Source organism: Aphelocoma coerulescens, chromosome 8, assembly GCF_041296385.1.
Source record: "Aphelocoma coerulescens isolate FSJ_1873_10779 chromosome 8, UR_Acoe_1.0, whole genome shotgun sequence".
NCBI classification, from domain to species: Eukaryota; Metazoa; Chordata; class Aves; order Passeriformes; family Corvidae; genus Aphelocoma; species Aphelocoma coerulescens.
Window position 1 is genome coordinate 26,950,827 of NC_091022.1, and position 19,295 is coordinate 26,970,121.

General features: G+C 38.7%; 1 protein-coding gene across 3 annotated transcripts in view; it reads right to left on the bottom strand.

The window, feature by feature from the left end:
* Positions 1-19,295, bottom strand: part of FAF1 (Fas associated factor 1) — a 155,049-nt gene that overhangs the window by 130,108 nt on the left and 5,646 nt on the right. For all 3 annotated transcript variants that reach the window (XM_069023381.1, XM_069023382.1, XM_069023380.1), the window contains one exon: positions 4,053-4,121. In XM_069023381.1, coding sequence (XP_068879482.1) covers positions 4,053-4,121 — 69 coding nt within the window. The remainder of the gene's footprint in view (positions 1-4,052; positions 4,122-19,295) is intronic.

The following is a 19,295-nucleotide window of genomic DNA, read 5'->3' on the forward strand; positions in this document are numbered from 1 at the left end:
CAACAGACACAGAGTTGGGATTTTTCACAGTTTTATTGTTTTTACACAAAGTTTAAGATAAAAATATGTGTCATTCTCACCTTCTCATGCCAAAAAGAAGGTCAGAGTCTAAATGGCCAGGCTATGAAACCATCAGACTTTACAACGGACAGAAACTCCTAACTTCTGCTTCCTCAGATGGTAAAAATTACTGTAAATTAATAGAGCTGAAAGAAATGACACTCAGGAAATAACATATCAGCAACCCTGGGAGGCTTAAGAGAGCTGGATCCATTTATATCAGAATGCCTGAAGAGATCATTGTATTATCTATGTTGATCTTCTACAGCTCACAGAACATCTGAAACATTTCATCGCCCAGCCTATAATAAGCCCTGTAATTAGGCTACAGTGTTCTAACACAGAAAAACCCTAAGCTGCTCTATATGCAGCAGACCACCACAAAGGCCAAGTCATATGCAGCAGAGGGGGAGCTAATTATTGGCAAAATTAGACTTCATGATGCTACCAAGCAATTTTTACACTGTTCCTGCATATGAATTCTTCTGCAGCACTCTTGAGACCGATTTTATTTCGAGCACCTGAACAAAGCCAAGCAACCAAACATTTATGAGACAGCTTCCCATACTGCTTCAAGCAGCTACTGCAAAACATATACAACTGATTTGAACATTACAAAACATATACAACTCTGAGACATTTAAATCCAGTTTATTTATTACCAAACTGAAGATAAATTAGAAGCAGTTAATATTGTCTTAGAGTATCCCATATCATGGATTAGAGATGAAGACTTCTAACTGGGGGTAAGTAATCTTTTAAAGTTCAAAAGTAGGAAGCTGATGTTTCAGTTCTAAACTGAAAAGAAAAAGGAATTCTGTTTAACTTTTAACAAAAGTGGTTATTAGAAAAACTAAACCAAGAAAGGAGACCCTTATACTTAGCCCAAGTTTGGCTTTGTTTAAAGGTAAAACTGAATGTCCAAAAGATAGAACATTGTAACACTCAAGTTATAGGAAAGACATTGGTGACATTTTAACCCTTAATACTAAAATCTAGCAAGACTGGGGCAAAAACGCAGGGACAAAGTAAGCAGAAAGAATATTTCCTCAGTGCAAACAAAGTAATCCTTAGAAAAGCTTACACAAATACACAGTACTTGTAGCACAATGCAAGAAACTTGTTTTGTGAACTTAATAACCTCTGCTGTCTCTGTGCATTCTGATGTACTTCTCTGTCAGCCCATGTCAGTACCTACTTCCCTGTTTCTGTTTGGGATCCTTCTGCTTTCTAGCTCACCAGGGCTCCTTCTTTTGGTTGTTTTGGCTGAAGTCCCAGAGAAATAACAATGCCCTTGAGCTGAGTGCCAGAGAGCTCAAGAAGCAACAGGTGCCCAAGGGAATCTTCCACCTGGGTCTTTAGCACAGCCTCTGATAATGCACGATGCTTTTTCCCAAACAGGAACATGGAATTGAGATACAGACAGCCTGACTGAAAAGCAAGAGTAAACAATTGCCTTGAGACAAGAACTTCCTTAACTTATGTATTTGGTTTTTCCCCCTTTTGCTGCAGAAGTGCCCCTGAACTTTAGTTGATGACATCCTAATGGGATTTGCTTAGCTTTCTACTTATTAGCCTGGGTGCCTCACAGAAGATTTCCTCATCACATACTGACTTCTGATTCTACTTCCAACATCATCAAGTAAAGGAATCAACATTTAAAAGCCTCTGAATCAGATGCACAAAACAAAGTGAAATTAGAGAAAACAGAAATTGTGTTCTTCCCATTTACTTAACACTGGGACCCAAAGGATGGCAGAGGAACCCTTACCAAAATCATCATTTCACTACTGTCGTCATGAACTGTGAACCAAGTTCTTCAAGTTTGGTTTTCCTTAGAAATCAAAAAAAAGTTCTGCTCTGAGTTGAATGACATATTTAGTGCCAAACTAAAGGATTTCTTTAATTTTTCATCTCAGCTAAAAAACTCCAAGACCTTTTGATTGAATTAAAACAAACCCTCCCCAGTTTCTATGCACTGAATCTGTATACATGACTACTGAATCAAAGGTATAAAAAAACCCCACCACAAACACAAAAAAACCCCACCACACGTGGATCATACACTTTTAATTCCAAAATAAAAAATGCTACATTTCTCATAAGTCATGAGCCTTTCTTCAAGTACTTTTGAAATGCAAAAAACCCTTGCCTAACAGAGATATTTGATTCTCTCTCAATCCAGGAACTCCTTTTCTTCAATCTTCTTCCTTCATTCTCCTGCTTCTACCTCCTTGTTAGATTAGCAGGATTTGGCTTCCACTCACACTCCTTTTTTTACAAGAAGGCTGCTTTTAATAAAAAGGAGACAGTGTCCTACTAATGACAGACCCTTAGGGCATCTTCTTCACTTACCCCTCCTCAATATTATTTTTTTTCTTCTACAACTTACTTTTTTCTTTTTCATAGACATTCCTCTCATTCATCTTCTGCCTAGTTTCAAAAACTATGTACCTTCCTCAAGTACCTCTTGCATCCTTAATTTTTTACCATTTTTTACTTTCCCCATGCCTTTTTTAAGCTTGCACATTTAGGTCATTACTTCTTTTCTCTCTATATTCGACTTCTAGATCATCTAGTAATCACTAATAAAATTAAGTGTTTAAAGGTGTTCTCACAGCTTTAGATACTTCACTCTCCTTTCTGCTCCTTCTGGAGTCCCAGAAGAGACTTACTTGTTCTGACCATTTTTCATGGCAGTTCTCTCATTCAACCCAACCTGTTGAGCTTTTATTGTAATGCCCACAATTTACAGATCCTCCAAAACCACATCCAACGGATCTAATGGATTGTATTGGGAACTTCATAACCTGAACAGAATGCATAAGGCTATTCCTTGCCTTCCAATAAACACTTGAATTTTCAAAAGAGCTCATGCCATGTCACTACAAACTACTATGACAAAAGATGCTTTAATTCCACCACTCTGTCAACACACATCTGGGTTTTTCTGTTTGAAGCCTCTGATGACAGGCACTCCCTTTTTGCTCACGGGTGTCTCACTCTTGCTTATACCATGACATGTTGCAAAATAAAGACTCTTGTGTTCATTTTAACACGTAGTTTCAAGTGTTGGGACTATGTACTGTTTTTTTACAATAGGTTACAGTTGAAACTATGTCCACAGCCAATTTTGGATATCTAATTTTTTTTATGATGACTTTCTGATATTTTGGACTGCCCAAAGGTCATTCTTTTGGAAAAGAGAAAAAAAAAGGAAGAAATCAAGTGTTCTACAATTTAAAGATCACTTGCTTTTTAATTAAGTTTGTTGTATTTTACACTTCTAAACCTTAAGAAATTGGATTAATAGTTTCTTTATTTACTAATCCTATGAAAAGTCTTAAAACACCTACAACTATTTTGCTTGGTTTCTTCCTATTTGTATGCACATTGAACCTTGTTACAAAATAGATGAGGTTTTTTCAGGATGAGTGTTGGTTGGTTTTTTTGTTTGTAGTTAATGGTGTCTGAGTAGCACCAAATCTAAATAAAGCTATGGCTTTAATCATCTGACTCCATTTTGCATAACCACCAACAACAGGAGAGCAACAATCTTCACTTTAAACAAAAAGCACATGGAAATTTGAAAAAGTTGGTTTACCTTCCATTTCTTCCTCAGGAACCTAAATCCTCAAAAACCCATCTGTGTATACACAGGTCTTCTCCTAAAAACACTACCCTTCATAATACTTCTTACAAAATGATGCCAAAAGGAAACTAAACACAGTAGGAGACATGGATTTAGTGGAAAGAAAGAAATGAAAAAAGCCTGAAGACAATCAGAGCAAAGCAGGGTTTTTACAACTCAGGGTCACGTTTACTTGGAGATGAGGCTTTAACAGACCAGAAACAGTCTGCACAGAACAAACTGTTTGTCCCAGCCACGAGACACCCCCAAATTTGAAATAAAGCTACTAGCTGTCTCAGCAAGATGCCATGTCACTGTTATGTGGGGTTGATCTATGAAGTCATTTTCTTAGAATACTTACCACTAAATCCCAGTTATTTTGTTCAAGCAACGTTATAGCTTCATCAATATTTTCAATACCAGTACATGCCTAAAAATAAAAAGAAGCAATAAACAGAATTAAAAGCATTGATCAAAATGAGGGTATTAATACTTATAATTCAATTAATTTCAGTAGGATGACAGGAAAGGTATAGGTTTTTCCTTTCTGTTACAAAAGGGCAATCCAGGAATCAGACTTCAAGTTTTAAACATCAAACATTTAAATATAATGCCCTGTTCCACCAGAGGATTCTTGTGTAACCTTGAGCAAGCCACCTAGGGAAGCAAGACCAAGTAGTTATTTGTAAAATTAGGACAATAGTGCTGTCCCACAAAGGCGTTTTGAGAATTCTACCTTCAAAACTTGAAGCACTCATACTACTTTAAAAGGGAGCACAAAAACCTTTGAAGTTCTAGCCCTGTACTCTGGCTTTACCTAGTTCAAGAAATCTAACACAATAGCATTTTTAAGGTAATGTTAACCTCAAAAACCGTATTTTAAATTGAGCTTAATTCCAAATGCAAGAGCACCTCTACTCAGCAAAATCCGTGATGCTGCAACCTGCTGCCTTTTTTTGATACCCAGACCTTTTCAACTATTCAACTTCAGCAGGCAGAGCACTGCTCTTCTTTCTACCACATATTTGCTACCATTCACATTGAAGCATATCAGATACATTTTACCAGAGGTGAAAAAAAAGGAAACAGTTAAGTTTCTTTTTGGAATTTATCATCTTTCATCCTAACCAAAGCTATGCTCTGTATTCAAACACACAAGAGGAGTTCAGACTTTTACAAGATCTGAAACATAATCATGTTCCTTCTGCTCTACCACAGTTATATAAAACTGCACCAAAAAAATAAAAACCCAAACCTTTTAACAGTAATAATACAGAGCTAGATAGCAGCAGCAAACACATCAGTTTTCCGATTCCCTTTATGTCGTAGGAGAAGAAGAAGGCTAAGCAGACTTTTTTTTCCTTCCAAGACATAAAAAGCCATCAGGTCATATATTTGCCATTTTCTGACTTTTCTCCCCATTTACAACAAAGAAGACATAAAAAGAAGAAATCACAGAGAAATTCAAGGCAAATTCTCTCTTCCTAAATTCAACATTGAAAAATTCCACACTTACAAAGCACTACATGCAGTATGTCAACACAAAATGGACCGGCCTGAAGGACCTCAAGGATCACAAGATGAAATTATGGAGAATTTTGCCAGCAGAGGGGAGGCAGCAGTTTCTACTGCCACACAGTGCTCTCATGACCACATTGATCCTCTCTGCAACAAGACAAAATTTCTTCCCCTTCAGAGCATGCTGTATTAATGCTGAATTTCACCCACTTCACATTGGGAGTGCTAGAACAATAGCACTTTGCTCTTCAGAAGCATCATTTTGCCTTATTTTCCATTATTTCTGAAGTTAAAAATGAGACAGTGCTTCAACACAATCCCCAGCAAATGCTTATGCATTTATATACACTTATGCCAGGTAGATTTGAAGAATACAGGGCTTGAGCTTGTCATTTCTGAAATCACAGGAGGGTTCATGCTACCATCAACCCACCACTGGAACTGATGTAAACAGCTTTGCTGCAAAAACCTTACTTTGAGAAAAAGCTCTGCAGAAGTGACAGTCTGAGATTCTGTTTACATTTGAGTGAAATACACTTAATCAGGTCATTACAGAAATAGTTACTATTTCTCATTTGTCAGCCCTGCAAAATCTGTATGACCTTTTTAAGAACTACATTGTGTTCCAACCTACAATAAGAACTTGACCAACGCTTGTTTTCACCCCTGGGCCGTGCAGATGAAGTTGAGAGGATGGTACCTACAATTCAGGATTTAAACTGGTTTTAGTTGCTCCCTCTTTTTATCATCCCTGAAGCTCTGCTGACTTGCCACTGACCACTCTTAGCCCACACTAACTGCAAATCAATTCAGCTCACTTTGGCATACTTTTATTTTGAGATAAACAACACAAAATTAGCTTACCCTTCTGCCAGAGCACACAGTGAAAGGAGTTAACTCATCACAGTGAAGGCAGAGTAATTAAACAACTAATTCACCTGTGTGCCTGCATCCTTCCTGAATCATCTTTCTGGTGATTTACAATGTAAAACAGAAGCCTGCTTTTGGTCACTTAGCAATGCAGAGTCACTGGGTAACAAGAATGGACAGATGTAAAAACCAGCTGAAAGTAAAAATCATCAGAATTCGTAATAGCCAAGACAAGCAGTTTTGGTTAAAATCTTTGCACCGTTTTTACAATTCCTTTTAATAGTTGATTTTGAGGAGTTCTTAAACTAAGATTTCACTTTCCAGATGGACCATTTTTGCTAGTTGTCAATAAAACAGAAAACAAACATTTCAGAATTGCAAGAGGAAAGAATGAGTGCTACTTGTCAACGTAACCACAAAACAGACATTCCAGGATCTTCCTCAACACACTGTTAACGTCAGAGTTGCAGCAAACTAAGATTATCCAGAATCTTGTTATATTTCACTATTTCAACATTCAGACACTACACACTATGACATACAAATCCCTGCATCAAGTCAGAAGCCATTAGTAAAACCAAAAACCCCCAGCAACTAAAAATTAAAGCTGCTTCCTTGTACCTGCATCATGTCATGCAAGCTAAATTAAAGAAAATCATCTGGTTTGCATGTCTTTGATTTTCCCTAAGAAATTAAGCACACAAGACCGGCAGTCCCTCACTGCCAAGTGTGACGTGACGTCAAAGGCTGTGTAGTGACAGATTAGTCCCAGAACAACCTGGCCTGCTCCTGTCTTTGTTTTCTTTAGGGAAACACACACAGGAAACCAGCAGGTTCTGTGAGCAACAGAATTAACAAAGTCTGGTTCCTCACGGGTTTGTCTCTCATCCCTAATTGCAAGGGCTGATTTAAGTTTTTCCTTTGGCTGGAATATTTATAAGAGCTTCTTTTAATGGACTTCTTTCCATGTTACCTGGCTGTATTTTAATTAAATTTGGAATCATTTCATTGGTACAAATCCATGGGACACCTGGCACCTTAGGGCTCTATGCCTTACTTATCTAGAAAGGCAGACTAGAATTCACAGGGTTTAATTATTTACAGTACCTAAAGATTTTTTCCTCACATTTATTCCTTTTATTCTACCCAAGCAAGAAACAAACAAAAATTTAATAGGAAAAAAGAAAAGAAGTTAAATCTGTGCAGAAACAGAAGTGAAAAAACCCTTCAAAATATAGCACAGCAGATGAGCTCTAAAGATGCAAAAATATATCTTTGTTGCTGAGCAAGTAAACTGAGAGACTAAGGAGATATTATTCACAGATTTTATTCAGCTCTATTTTCATGAGACCAGCTTAACAGAAGGCATTAAATATTTTAAAAGAAAATTCCTACATGAATACTACTAAATCTTGTTTCAATCAACAACCAGCACATCCTCTAAGTCATCAAAAGATGAAAGAAACAAGCCACCACAGAAAAGGTAAAACCTTGAAGGCTCACTGATTTGTAAACCTTTACACATCAGAAAGAAACCAAAGAATTTTTTTTTGGAGGACAAAGGAGAAGAAAAGGTAGAACAAGTTCTTCCTCCTCCTTTTCTCTGCATTTCCTATAAATCTAAGATACCATTTTCAGCCTTCACAGCAGCTCCAGAGACTCTGCAGTCACTTCTGTGCTTTTCCAGACCACACAAGCAAAAAATGAAAGCAAAGATGAGAAAACTATTGTTGTGTACTGAATACATAATCAGATTCTGAAGATAAAATTATTTAATGTTAAAACAACTTTCTTAGCATCCTGCTTTTCCAGGACAGGTTAAGTGTTTCCACCAGGCAGACTGAGATTTGCACATAGTAACATTTCAGAGTGCTTCTCCAAATTTTTTTTCCATGCAGCTTCATATCCCTTTAGTGATGGAGACCTTACCCTTGGAATGTTTCACAGGTAACCATCAGGGGTCCTATCTTTGCACAGTAACCTTAACCTTAATAAAAGAAGCAAAGTAGTTACTGAGGAAACAATTCAATAGGAAAGAAGTTGTGAGGGCAGACAGACTTCAAGGCATTTGAGACAAACCTAGGAGCTGCTTCCAGAAAGCTGTCATGCAGGATGACAGACTGGCTCTTCTAAATCCCTTGCAGGGTGGTCTGACCCCAGCAGCTGTAACAGCTGGATCTGGGTTTTGAGACCCTCTGTGACACCCCACCTCAACAGCACAGGCTTCAGCTCACCTCCACACCCCAGGGGAGCAGCTGCCTTCCCCATCTGGCAGCAGCTGCTCCCCCGGCACCTGCTGCAGAGATCCAGGCAGTTGTTCCACGGCGGAGCTGGAAGGGCCAACTGCTGCTCCCAGCACAGAGAGCCGGGCTGTTCCTGCAGCACAGACTGGGAGAGAGCACACAGCTGCTGGGACTCCAACACAGCCAGGCCACTGCTGCCCGACAGGCAGTGGGTGGCAGCTGCTGCACAGGAGCTGGGAGCAAATGGTATTTAGCAGCAAGGCAGGATGTCTCTCACCTGTGGCACCATTCCCCTTCTCGCCAAGGCAAAAAGTGGCAGGCAAAGTATCCAAACAGCCACGTTTGGCCTAACAGCAGTAGCTGAATATGGAGGGCGTAGTCGCAACATTCCTTTTGAACAATTCCATATTTCCTTTGGCTACTAACAGTAGCTGTATTTTCTCCCAAAAGAGACCATCTCTAAGCTAACCCAAACGAGGCCTAGAACATTTTGTCCAACAGGTTCAGGCCCATTAAAACCAGGCAGACAGACAGCTGTGAATTACACTGGGTACCACTTGCTCCTGTAACAGTCAGATGAAAAAAAAAAACAAAAGATCTGTAGCTCAGTCCATCATTTCAATGTTTATCTAAAGCTACAATGCCCAAAGAAACAACTACATGAAGGCACCAAGAGATTCAACAGGATTACCTAGGAAGAAAAGCTTTCACCCTCTGGGATCTCCTACGCAAGCTCAGGAAGCCAGCATTAACCCACCTGCAAGTGCACAGACAGCACCTGAGGAAGTGCTTACTTTTGAAAGCACCAAATAAATTTTTATCACTAGATAGAGCAGGGCAACTAGAGTTAATTAGATTAACTAAATAGAGTTAATCTATTCCATAAAGTTACATGAGGTTTTCAAGAGAAATAAGAAATGCTGGCAAAGAACATATATTGTTAAAAATCAATTCACTATCCCTTGGGTAACTTGCTCTTCTAAAGTTGAGAGAGACCAAGAGCACGGAAAACTCTGAGTCCAGGCCACAAACCTGCTGCTGAAGGACAGCTGAAGTACCCAGATCAGCAGCTTAAAAACAACAAACCACTCAGAGCTGTTCTTAGCAGCATTTGAGATACAGCAAATGATATTACTTATCTCCTTGCATATTTCCTCTGTAATAGAACCAAGATTTACCTTGCTGTTTTATTCACCTCTTCAATTACAACCAGACAGTTCACAGACACATTTCAACTCCCTAGCAGGTTTTGCATATCTCCAAAGACAGGGAGTCTACAGCCTCTCTGGGCAGTTTGTTCCAGTGCTTTAGCACCTTCGCTGAGAATTGTTTTTCCTTATATTTAATTATAATTTCCCAAGCTGTAACCTATATCCACCACCTCTCACCTTCAGACTGCAACTCCAAGAGAAATTTGATTCTGTATTGTCTGTTATCACCCACTGTACGGCTGAAGACAGCAACCAGATCCTCCCGTAGCCTTCTCTCCCAGGCTACACAAAGCCAGCTCCCTTAACATCACCTTTCACACAAAAATGCTCCCGCCTCCTCCCTTCCTAGGTAACCCTTCACTGGACCTGCTCTGCTTTGTCAATAGAGTGACTGATACTGAACACAGCACTCCTGGTAGCAGTGATCTCACCCAAACTGTGTGAAAGAATGGCCTCCCTCAGGCTCCTGGCACACTAGTACAGCCCACTATGTGGCTACTACTACTTCTAGAAAAATCCTTAATTCCTTCTCCAAGCATTCCTAACAAAAATCAGGTTTCTAGATGCATTTTAAACAACCCAACCCTGAGTTTCCTCTTTCTAGAGTCAAACATAGTACTTTGCTTCCTTTTCCCATCCATTATGAGGAGAATGGCTCAGTAATAAAGGATAATTATCAAGCCTATAAAGGGTATACCAGATTGTATCTGCTAGAAGTCCACTCAAACCCAGAAAGATTTAGGACACTAATTCAGCCATGACATATTAACAAGTCAGAAAATTTTCTTTAAATTCATACATACACTGTTGCAATGGTGATTACTTCAAAGCTATTGAAACAAAGTGTAACACTTCTTCCCCCAAAACAGGTGAAGTCAAGCCAATATGCCCAGCCAAGCAAGTAAAGGCTTTAGTACCATAGTATCAAATTTAGGATGCCTTTGTAACTCCCTGCTGGGCTATCAAGACATGCAGCACATTCAGACACTCACAACTGAGATTTTTTGGTACCTCAGTTCTTCTCATCCCAGAATCCCACCTGTCTCAGGACCACCTCCACAGACTACATCAGCTACATCCCTCTGTGGCATCCCTGCTCATTCTAACCTTACAACAACCCTACTGGTGTACAGAGACTGTTCTTAATATGAGTCATCCATGGTTATTAAATTAACTTTTACTTCTGTTTCAGACAAACAGTTAAAAAACAACATCCAGGCATATCAACCAAGACACAGACTGAAAGGTCACCCACTGCAAGCTTCTAACTGAAGAGATAAGAATGCTTCTCTGTTTTTACATAACTCAGAAGACCATCTGGTAAAAATTAAGCAGATTCACCAGCTGTTCGTTTAGCAAAAACAAGCTAATTTACTTACCAGCATCAGAAATCAAGAAAGGGTTTTAGGCAAATATGCCAGGATAAAGTTTGCCCAACGCATTACAACTCCCACACCCAACTATTTACAAGTTTCATCATTCTACTATTTGAGCATCCCCTTAAGCAAAGCAAGGGGGGAGGAAGGGGGGAGAAGAAAAAATAATATTTCTGAAGGTCACAAAAGACATTTCAACCTATAGCTACCAAGCAGACAGGAGTGAACTTTGCCCACGCTCCGAGATGACTACAAGCCTTCCAAACAAAGCAAGCTGGGGACAAAGTCTAAGCTGGTAGCATGAAGCCCTAACCACTTCTCAGCAGAACTAACTAACTCAGCACCACACTAACCACTTTCAAATGGATTCCAGCAGACTGTGAAGTCTCTCAAGACTCTGGAGCAAATTCTGATTCCAGAATACCACGAAGACAGATCCCTAGGAAGCCCATGAGCTGAGCCAAGACATGAAGTCAAGCCTCCCAAGCCCCATGCTAACACTCCAGTGTTTAAGCCACACACACTACATACAAAGAGCAGTGGTCAAACTGAATTAAAAAACAAACCAAAAGTCAGTACCCATTAATAAGTACTCTACACTACCAAACCCGTTTGTCTTTCCTGAGGACTGAAGACAGCCTTTACCCAACAACTACAAAAATGTTTTAGTTAGGATTACCCCAACATTTCTGTGTTTGTTTAATACTTTTATTAAGTCTGTCAGTGAAGGCAAAACCCCAAGAGTTCCTGAATCATTTTGCCCTTACAGTATCACATAAGAAAAATTGATGGAAAAAAGAAAATAATTGTATGGATCAAGTGTATGCACATTTGTACTCATCTCCTTTCTCCTCATTGTCTCAAAAGCAGCAGAACTTTAAAAACAACTCAAGAATAAATAAAAGCCACTTTCTAGACAACCACACAAAGGAAGAGTACTAATCCATACAAGAAATATTTTAGTCAGCATTACACACTCTTTTTAATTTTTTGTGAAGAACAAGACAGCAAGGAACAGACATATTCTTCAAAACCTGGAAAAGGCACTGGCGTGGTTTAACTCCAGCCAGCAGCCAAGCCCCATGGAACTGCTCACTCACTGTCCCAGCAATGGGACCAGGGAAATAATCAGAAGGGTAAAAGCTGGAAAACTCATGGTTTGAGATAAAGACAGTTTAATAGGCAAAGAAAAAGCCACCCATACAAGCAAAGCAAAACAAGGAAATAATTCCCTGCTTTCCATGGGCAGGCAGGTGCTCAGCCACCGCCAGGACAATGGGACCCCACCACATGTAAAGATTACTTGGGAAGACAAACATCATCACTCCAAAGATCCTCTCTTTCTTCCCCCCACTTTATATACCAAGCATGATGTCACATGGTCTGGAAAATCCCTTTGGTCAGTTTGGGCCCCATGTCCCAGCTGTGTCTTCTCCAATCTTCCTCTTCACCTCCAGCCCCTTTCCCAGTGTGGCAGTACAAGAAGGAGAAAAGGCCTTGGCTCAGTGCAAACCCTGCCCAGCAGTAACAAAAACATCTCCTTATTATCAGCTCTGTGTTCAGCACAGATCCAAAGCATAGCCCCTTAACAGCCACTGAGAAGAAAATTAACCCTACCCCAGCCAAAACCAACAGGCATCCAGAGCAGGGAAACAGAAGCACATTCACACTCCAAGCACAGGTCATACCAATAACACAGGCCAACAAGGATAGAAAAAAACAAAACAAACAAACAAACAAACCCACAAAAACAAAAAAAATCCACCCAGAGTTTTCTAAAGACATTAAAATTATATAGGATTTTAAAAGCATCAGGACAAGAAAGCCTGAAAGTTAGTCAATGGGACCAAAGGAGGAAAATAGCAGAGAAGTATTCAAAGAAGGCAAGGGCATGTTAGAAAAGCTGCATGAATTCTGTGCACTTATACCCACTGCTGAAGAACTTTGGGACCATTCCTGTAACACAGCTGATCCGTACAGAAAATACTCTCATCCTAAAATGTCAGCAGAGAGATATAGAACAAACCCCTACATTTGTGGGAGTCCCTAGAATTTTAAAGGAACTTAAATACAAGTTTTTCACAGCAGACTCCTCTTTAAATCAGTCTTGATTAAAGGTGAAATTAACACCACATTCCCACAGTGCTGACGTTCGTTTTCTGTGGTGCAAACCCCCAGAAGGGGTTAAGTTTTCTACAGTTCAAATTTGACTTCTGTACTAATAAGAAACAGCAGAAATTCCAATAAAGGATATAAAATAGACTTAGTGTGTACATATGTACAACACACTGAGGAAAAGTGAACACAGCTTTTATGGAGCAAACTCACATATCACAAAACTACTCAAATGTCTCTCAAGAACTCAGTCAGCTGAAGAACACAGGACTAACTCAAGCTGACACAGTTTATTTCCAAAGTCTTACAACAAACCCCATCATCAAGCTTTCAAACTGCTGACTTCCAGAAACTAGGATGAGGCAAATCCATTCACATTCTGTTTCTCTCAGCTCTTTCCTAAGGACCAGCCACTGCTGTAGAAGAGACATTAGGCCAACTGAGTCTTCGACCTGAGCTGATACGGCACCTTTGGTATTTGCTCACACAAACAACCTGACCTTTAGAAAAAAAAAATAAAAGAAGTGACTCAGTTTCAGTGTTCTTGTCTTAAATTGTTTCCTGCGATAAAATATGAAACCTATATAAAATAACCCAAGGGCTAACGTACTCTATTCTAGTTTCAAAATGTCTCTTAAGAACTTCAGCTTTAATGAATTATCTTTTGAAAGCATAACCACTGCTGTGGAACAAAGATGTGCTCAACCAGTCAGACACAGAGGACCGTAGATGACTATTTCGATAGACCAAACAATATGTCATGCATACATGAGGGCTTTGATTTCCTCTTTGAGCAGTTTCTTTTTACAATTGCACGTTAACTAGTCAACTCTAAAAAATGGGCTTAATTAGTAGGTATCAATCCAGCCAGTAAGCATGTCATTTCCTTTCATCCAAATAACGAGGGAAGAGTAAAATGTTAGGTACTTCCCCAGGCCTTTTATTCTAGTTCTTACAGTAGTTAAAGGAAAGGACTCATCTAATGGCTGCCCCACATATGCACAAATTTATTCACTGACTAGAAAAATAAGAAATCCTAGCAACAATATGCCATGTAGTTCCTCTAAAAAGCTGACTTGTGCTTCTAGTATGGAAGTGTATGAAAACTAGGCTTGCTATGGTAACTGAACCATAAGAACTGCCAAACCAGAGAGGAAAACTCTACCCTTTCAGGCTTTCCAGCTCCAATACAATATTCTCAAGATGGGACATTCTCAAGGCCCCTTAAGACATGTAGCAAATGGCTCAAATGCTCATCCTCTCCCACACCTCTTTCCACACAAAAATATGAACTCAGTAAGTGTAAAGTGTAAAGTTTACAGTAAATAATCCTTGCTTACCAAGATATATTAGCCACGTGATATTTTCAATATGACAAATAATTTTCACATTATCTTTCAATGAAAACCCATTCCTAGCCTTTGGGAGTACATATAATTAATAATTTCAATATTATAATTAGTATTGGTTGTCATGGCATTTGAAAAAGGATCCTACAGCCACCACCTCTCAATCTGTTTCAGTGACCTACTAACCCAAATACCTATATGAATGGGCTGATGGAAATGGTGACATGATTACTATGATGTGAAGAGTCTTTTCAAGGTAATTGAATGAAAAAAACAGAATAAACCTATTTCTAAAGACAAATTGGTGCTCCAGTGGTAAATTATTTAGGTTCCTACAGCAGGGGTGTAATGCACACAAACCACAATATCCTCTTTCTTCTCCAGAAATGCCAGTTAGTATTTCTAAGTAACTATCTGCCCTTACATAGCAGAAATTAACTGGTTTTTCCATGAACAGCTATCAATGGGAATATCTAAGTTATGTTTCTGAAAGAACACCACTCTTACTCCAATTTCTTATTTGTGACTCAGGAACCCATTTCACCTTCAGTTTAAAGGCCCAGTAAATCAAATCACCATCTGATAAACCTGAACTTTGGGATGACAACTGAGCCTTAACATATCTAGAGAAATGAAACTCCAAAAACCCTCAAAGAATAAATTAATAGAAGTGATGGCAGAAGTGGTTGGTAGCAGACAATGAAAATGGCAATAACCAAGCTAGAACACCCTAAGCATGCACTATGTTTTCATCGTGTCTCTTGGCCCTAAGGCCATTTACAGCAAACAAAACCAACTGTGTTCCAAACCAAGAGGTCCAGCTACCAGTTCCAAAGGTGTTCTCACTGTGTAAGGCACAAAATTATAATGTGATAAAATCCAACAAGGATTAAAAGGAATTCTAACCAAAATGCAAATTAACAGGCCTCCTAAGTATGAACATCAACATCCTATAGTGTCCTAAAGGCCTCTTTTTTCACACTGAAAAACAGTCCTGTTATCTATTTTAAAATTTAGCTAAAGATACAGTAACCTATATCCACTGAAACAGGTCAGCTGAAGCAGTGATGAGCATCTGGGCACCTGACTATTAGAAACCCAGCAGAGCCCACTTTTAACTAAAGATACCCAGTAGGAGGGTTGTGAGTAAACAAACCCGTCTATCCCAAACCCTGATTTCCAATCTCTAGAGTACTGGATTTCCTTCCAGCTGCTCTGGAGAGAGCTGCAGAGCTTAGTTCAGCACCCACTGCACTCTACATTCTACAGAGAGGCCACACAAAAGAGGGCTTTGGTTTGAGCAAGACTGAGGTTTTAAGGTCAGACAGATCTGAACACATGTAAATCCAGGTATTTAGGGAGACCTTCTGATGAAAATGTAGTCCTCCAAGAAATTTAAATCTTTGGAAAGTGTCCTCCAGTTTATGTTTAAACTTTGACTGGAACTCTCTTCAGCACCTATCTTTTGCTGAGGACCTTGTTCCAAATTCCCAAACACTCCACTGAAAGCCTGCAAAGAAAGCAAGAACAGCCCTTTCTGCCCCAGTGCCTTAATGACAAAATATGTCTTTTTCTTTCAGAAATCAGTATTAAGGACATCAACTCTGAGACTTGTTCAGAACACACAGTGAGTGGTTTATCCTTACAGAAATGTTTGAAACACTTTCCAGCCCCCACTATAAGTCACAGACCAGGGCCAGAATCAAGGGTACTGACTTAAAGCTATTCCTGTATCTGCCTACCTTTTCTACCCATCAAAATTTTATACTAGCAATAATTTAAAATGACAGAAAACCTGAGCCACCATGCCAACACACACAGAAGAGGGCAAAGCTCACTTAGCACCCTCAAAAAAGTAAGAACACACATATGAATTCTGCACACAGACTGTTAGACAGAGAAAATTGTGTGCACAACTGAGATAATCTTCTACAGGGCTGAAGCAGATAGGAACAAAAAAAAAACCCAAACCAAACCCAAAGAAAAAACTTTATCTTGTCAGTTATTTAACAGCACTGTGTTAACCTCCTGGTGAAAAGATTCTCCAGTTTCTTTAATTTTCGTCATTCCAGAAGGAAACAAGTAGATTGAATTACAATTAATTCTTCAAAAACAAACAAAAAATAATAAACTGATGTATCACTGTCATAGTCAATTTTTATAAGTTAAAACATGATCATTTAGCATGCTTTCTCACTTTTCTGCAACTGATGGCAATGAGGCTCTTCTCAATTTCCCCTTGCTCCTCCCACAAACCTGTTTTTATGAAAGAGATTGACACAAAGTTGAAGTTTGAAAAAAAAAAAAAAAGACATTTTTATACTCAATTGTGTGAATCACACAAAAGTAGTCTATTATCCAGTTTGAAAAAAAATTTGGAAAAGGGAAAAAAAAAAGCACATACCTTGATTTCACAATGAACATAGATGAAAGAGGGAAGCAGAAAACTACTAGAAATCCATTGTCTCAATGAAAGCAAGGCTTTTTGAATTCTGTCATTTCACTCTGAAATCTTCCCACCCTGACCAAATCCTGAGCTACTTATTTATTTGGTCAATGAAAAACATGAATTCTTTGAAAAATTTCCTCCTGAAGCTCCACGTGCCAGACAGTCGTGTAATATATGGACACACAGGAGCTGGCAACTCCCACAACACTGCAACCCTTAGGCCCACTCTACACTTAGGATTGTTGCAGGGACAACCACACAGCATGAGTAAAGTGGTCCTATAGGTGGACACAGCTTATAAGGACGAAAAGATATTCTTGCTAATTTTAGTTCTATTCCTAAGTGAAGCTGTAAAAACAAAAGCAGAAGTGCTAGTGTGCAGAAACATCTGACACTTCTGCCAATGCTCAAACTTTGGGAATGAAAACCAGTCTATGCCAATTAAATGAAGCTCTGTGCAAGAAAATTTTACAATTTAAAAAGAAAAAAAATCTGTTTTCTTTATAGTGCAAAGCAGACCCCAAACTGCAAGAGATCATGAGTACATTCGTACCATGTGAGTACCTGGGTACCCCACTGAAGATGAAAGAACACTTTGCAGTTAAACACAACAAACAAAAGAACAGTTGTTAAAAACTTGGTAGAAATCATATGCCCTTATCTCCCTCAGTATGTGAAGTATGTTGCAGCATCACTCCTTCACCAATTCACATGCAACTACCTTTTTGAAGAATTTATGCTACAAACAAGCTGTTGCTGTTTTTTCCTATGGAGTTTTTCCTTTATGCCAATGACACTTTGTGGAGAAGTCTTGAATTGCATTTAGTAAAAAAGCTAAAACTCGTTTGTGTGCTGAACTCCACATCAGCTACTTCCACTGAAAACAATCACACTACTCATGTACAAAGCACAGCGTCTGCATAATCTTTCCTAAGTGTGGGCCTAAGAAGGAAAAGTTAGGCAGGTTGCTTATACAGCCCACATGCATGAATACGCATTTTGTGCTCCCTGGGTAGCCACACAGTAGCCTCATTAAAAAGGAGAGGAAAAGAAAATAATTATAAACCACACAGAACAGGCTCAAATTGTTTTAAGACATTACACAAAAATATTTTGGTAGATCACTCACTGTGTTTTACGCTCTACTTAAAATATTTCATGAAATTCCATGGATTTATGTGTATCTGTGTGTATATATATATAGCTACAAAATACTTTTTTTAAGTATTTCTCTTTAGTACCTCCAAATGCAGAAGTAACCTGTTACTACAGTCAAAGCTAAAAAGAAAAAAACAAATGCAATACAAGTTTCTGCTCTAGCTGAAACCCATGGCAAAACCCCTAATGACTGGAAAATACAAAATAAATTCATGAAAGCTTCACAAAAGCATCAAGTATCAGCATCATTATGATTTCACTGATCATTTTTTTTATGGGAAGAGAAAACCCTTTCAACTTTTAGAAATTTAAAGACCACAGCTCTATCCCCCTTAAATATAACTTGGGAAAGGTGAGGGTGAAACGGTGATGGAAGTTTCCCTCCCAGTTTAATTCACCAAAGATTAGCTGAACTAAACTACAAAGAATTGCTTTTGAAATGTTCGCTGAGTGCAACATTCTTCAACAACATACCTCACATAAACATAGAAGATGGCAGCAGAACTCTGAGAAACATATTTATTAATTAAAAGTTACAGAAAATATAGAAGGGAAATCATGCAGAATTACTTTGCACATAATGTTTTCTTATCCATTTAAATTCTTAGTGAATGAGTTGCAAATTCCATCAAGTATTTAGAAGACCCAAAAACCTCTACTGTTTTGTAACAGTCTAAAGATACAAGGCCTAATAATGACTGACATTGTCCTTTACTAATCTGAAGCTTTAACAGCGTGACAATTGACAGTTCAGTGCTTCAAAATCAGGTAGACACTTGATATTATCTTTAAAAAGAAACACAACGAAACAGAAAAACAAAGCTGTCTGCTGAAATACAAGAGGAAAAGGTTTGGGTTCTTTTTAAGCAAGGATTAGTATATGATAAAATACTTCCTATGTCCTAGGTTCAGACACATTATGTCATCCACCCTTGATCTAAAACTGGTTTCTGTGACTCCACCACCCACCTGCAAGTTTGCAATGATACTTACTTGTCTTCGTGGTACCAAACACTGCAGTTGCTTCTATACTTTTATTAAAGGTTTCAAAATCCAAGCACAACAATACTGCAAAATAGCACAAAACACTTGGAAAGTGTAACTCTGTATTGAAAACTCTATTAAATAAATAATCTTACATTCACCAGCCACTAATTTCATCATCTGGGATTCCTGATTGTAAGTTCACGTAATAAGGTGGAATTCCATAAGAATCTGTCCCCACTGGTACGAATGCAGAATTGGGGTCCAGGTTTCCTTTCACACGGTGTGTTGTTCCTGGAAAAACTCCTTTATGAAATCCCAGCCTTAAAAC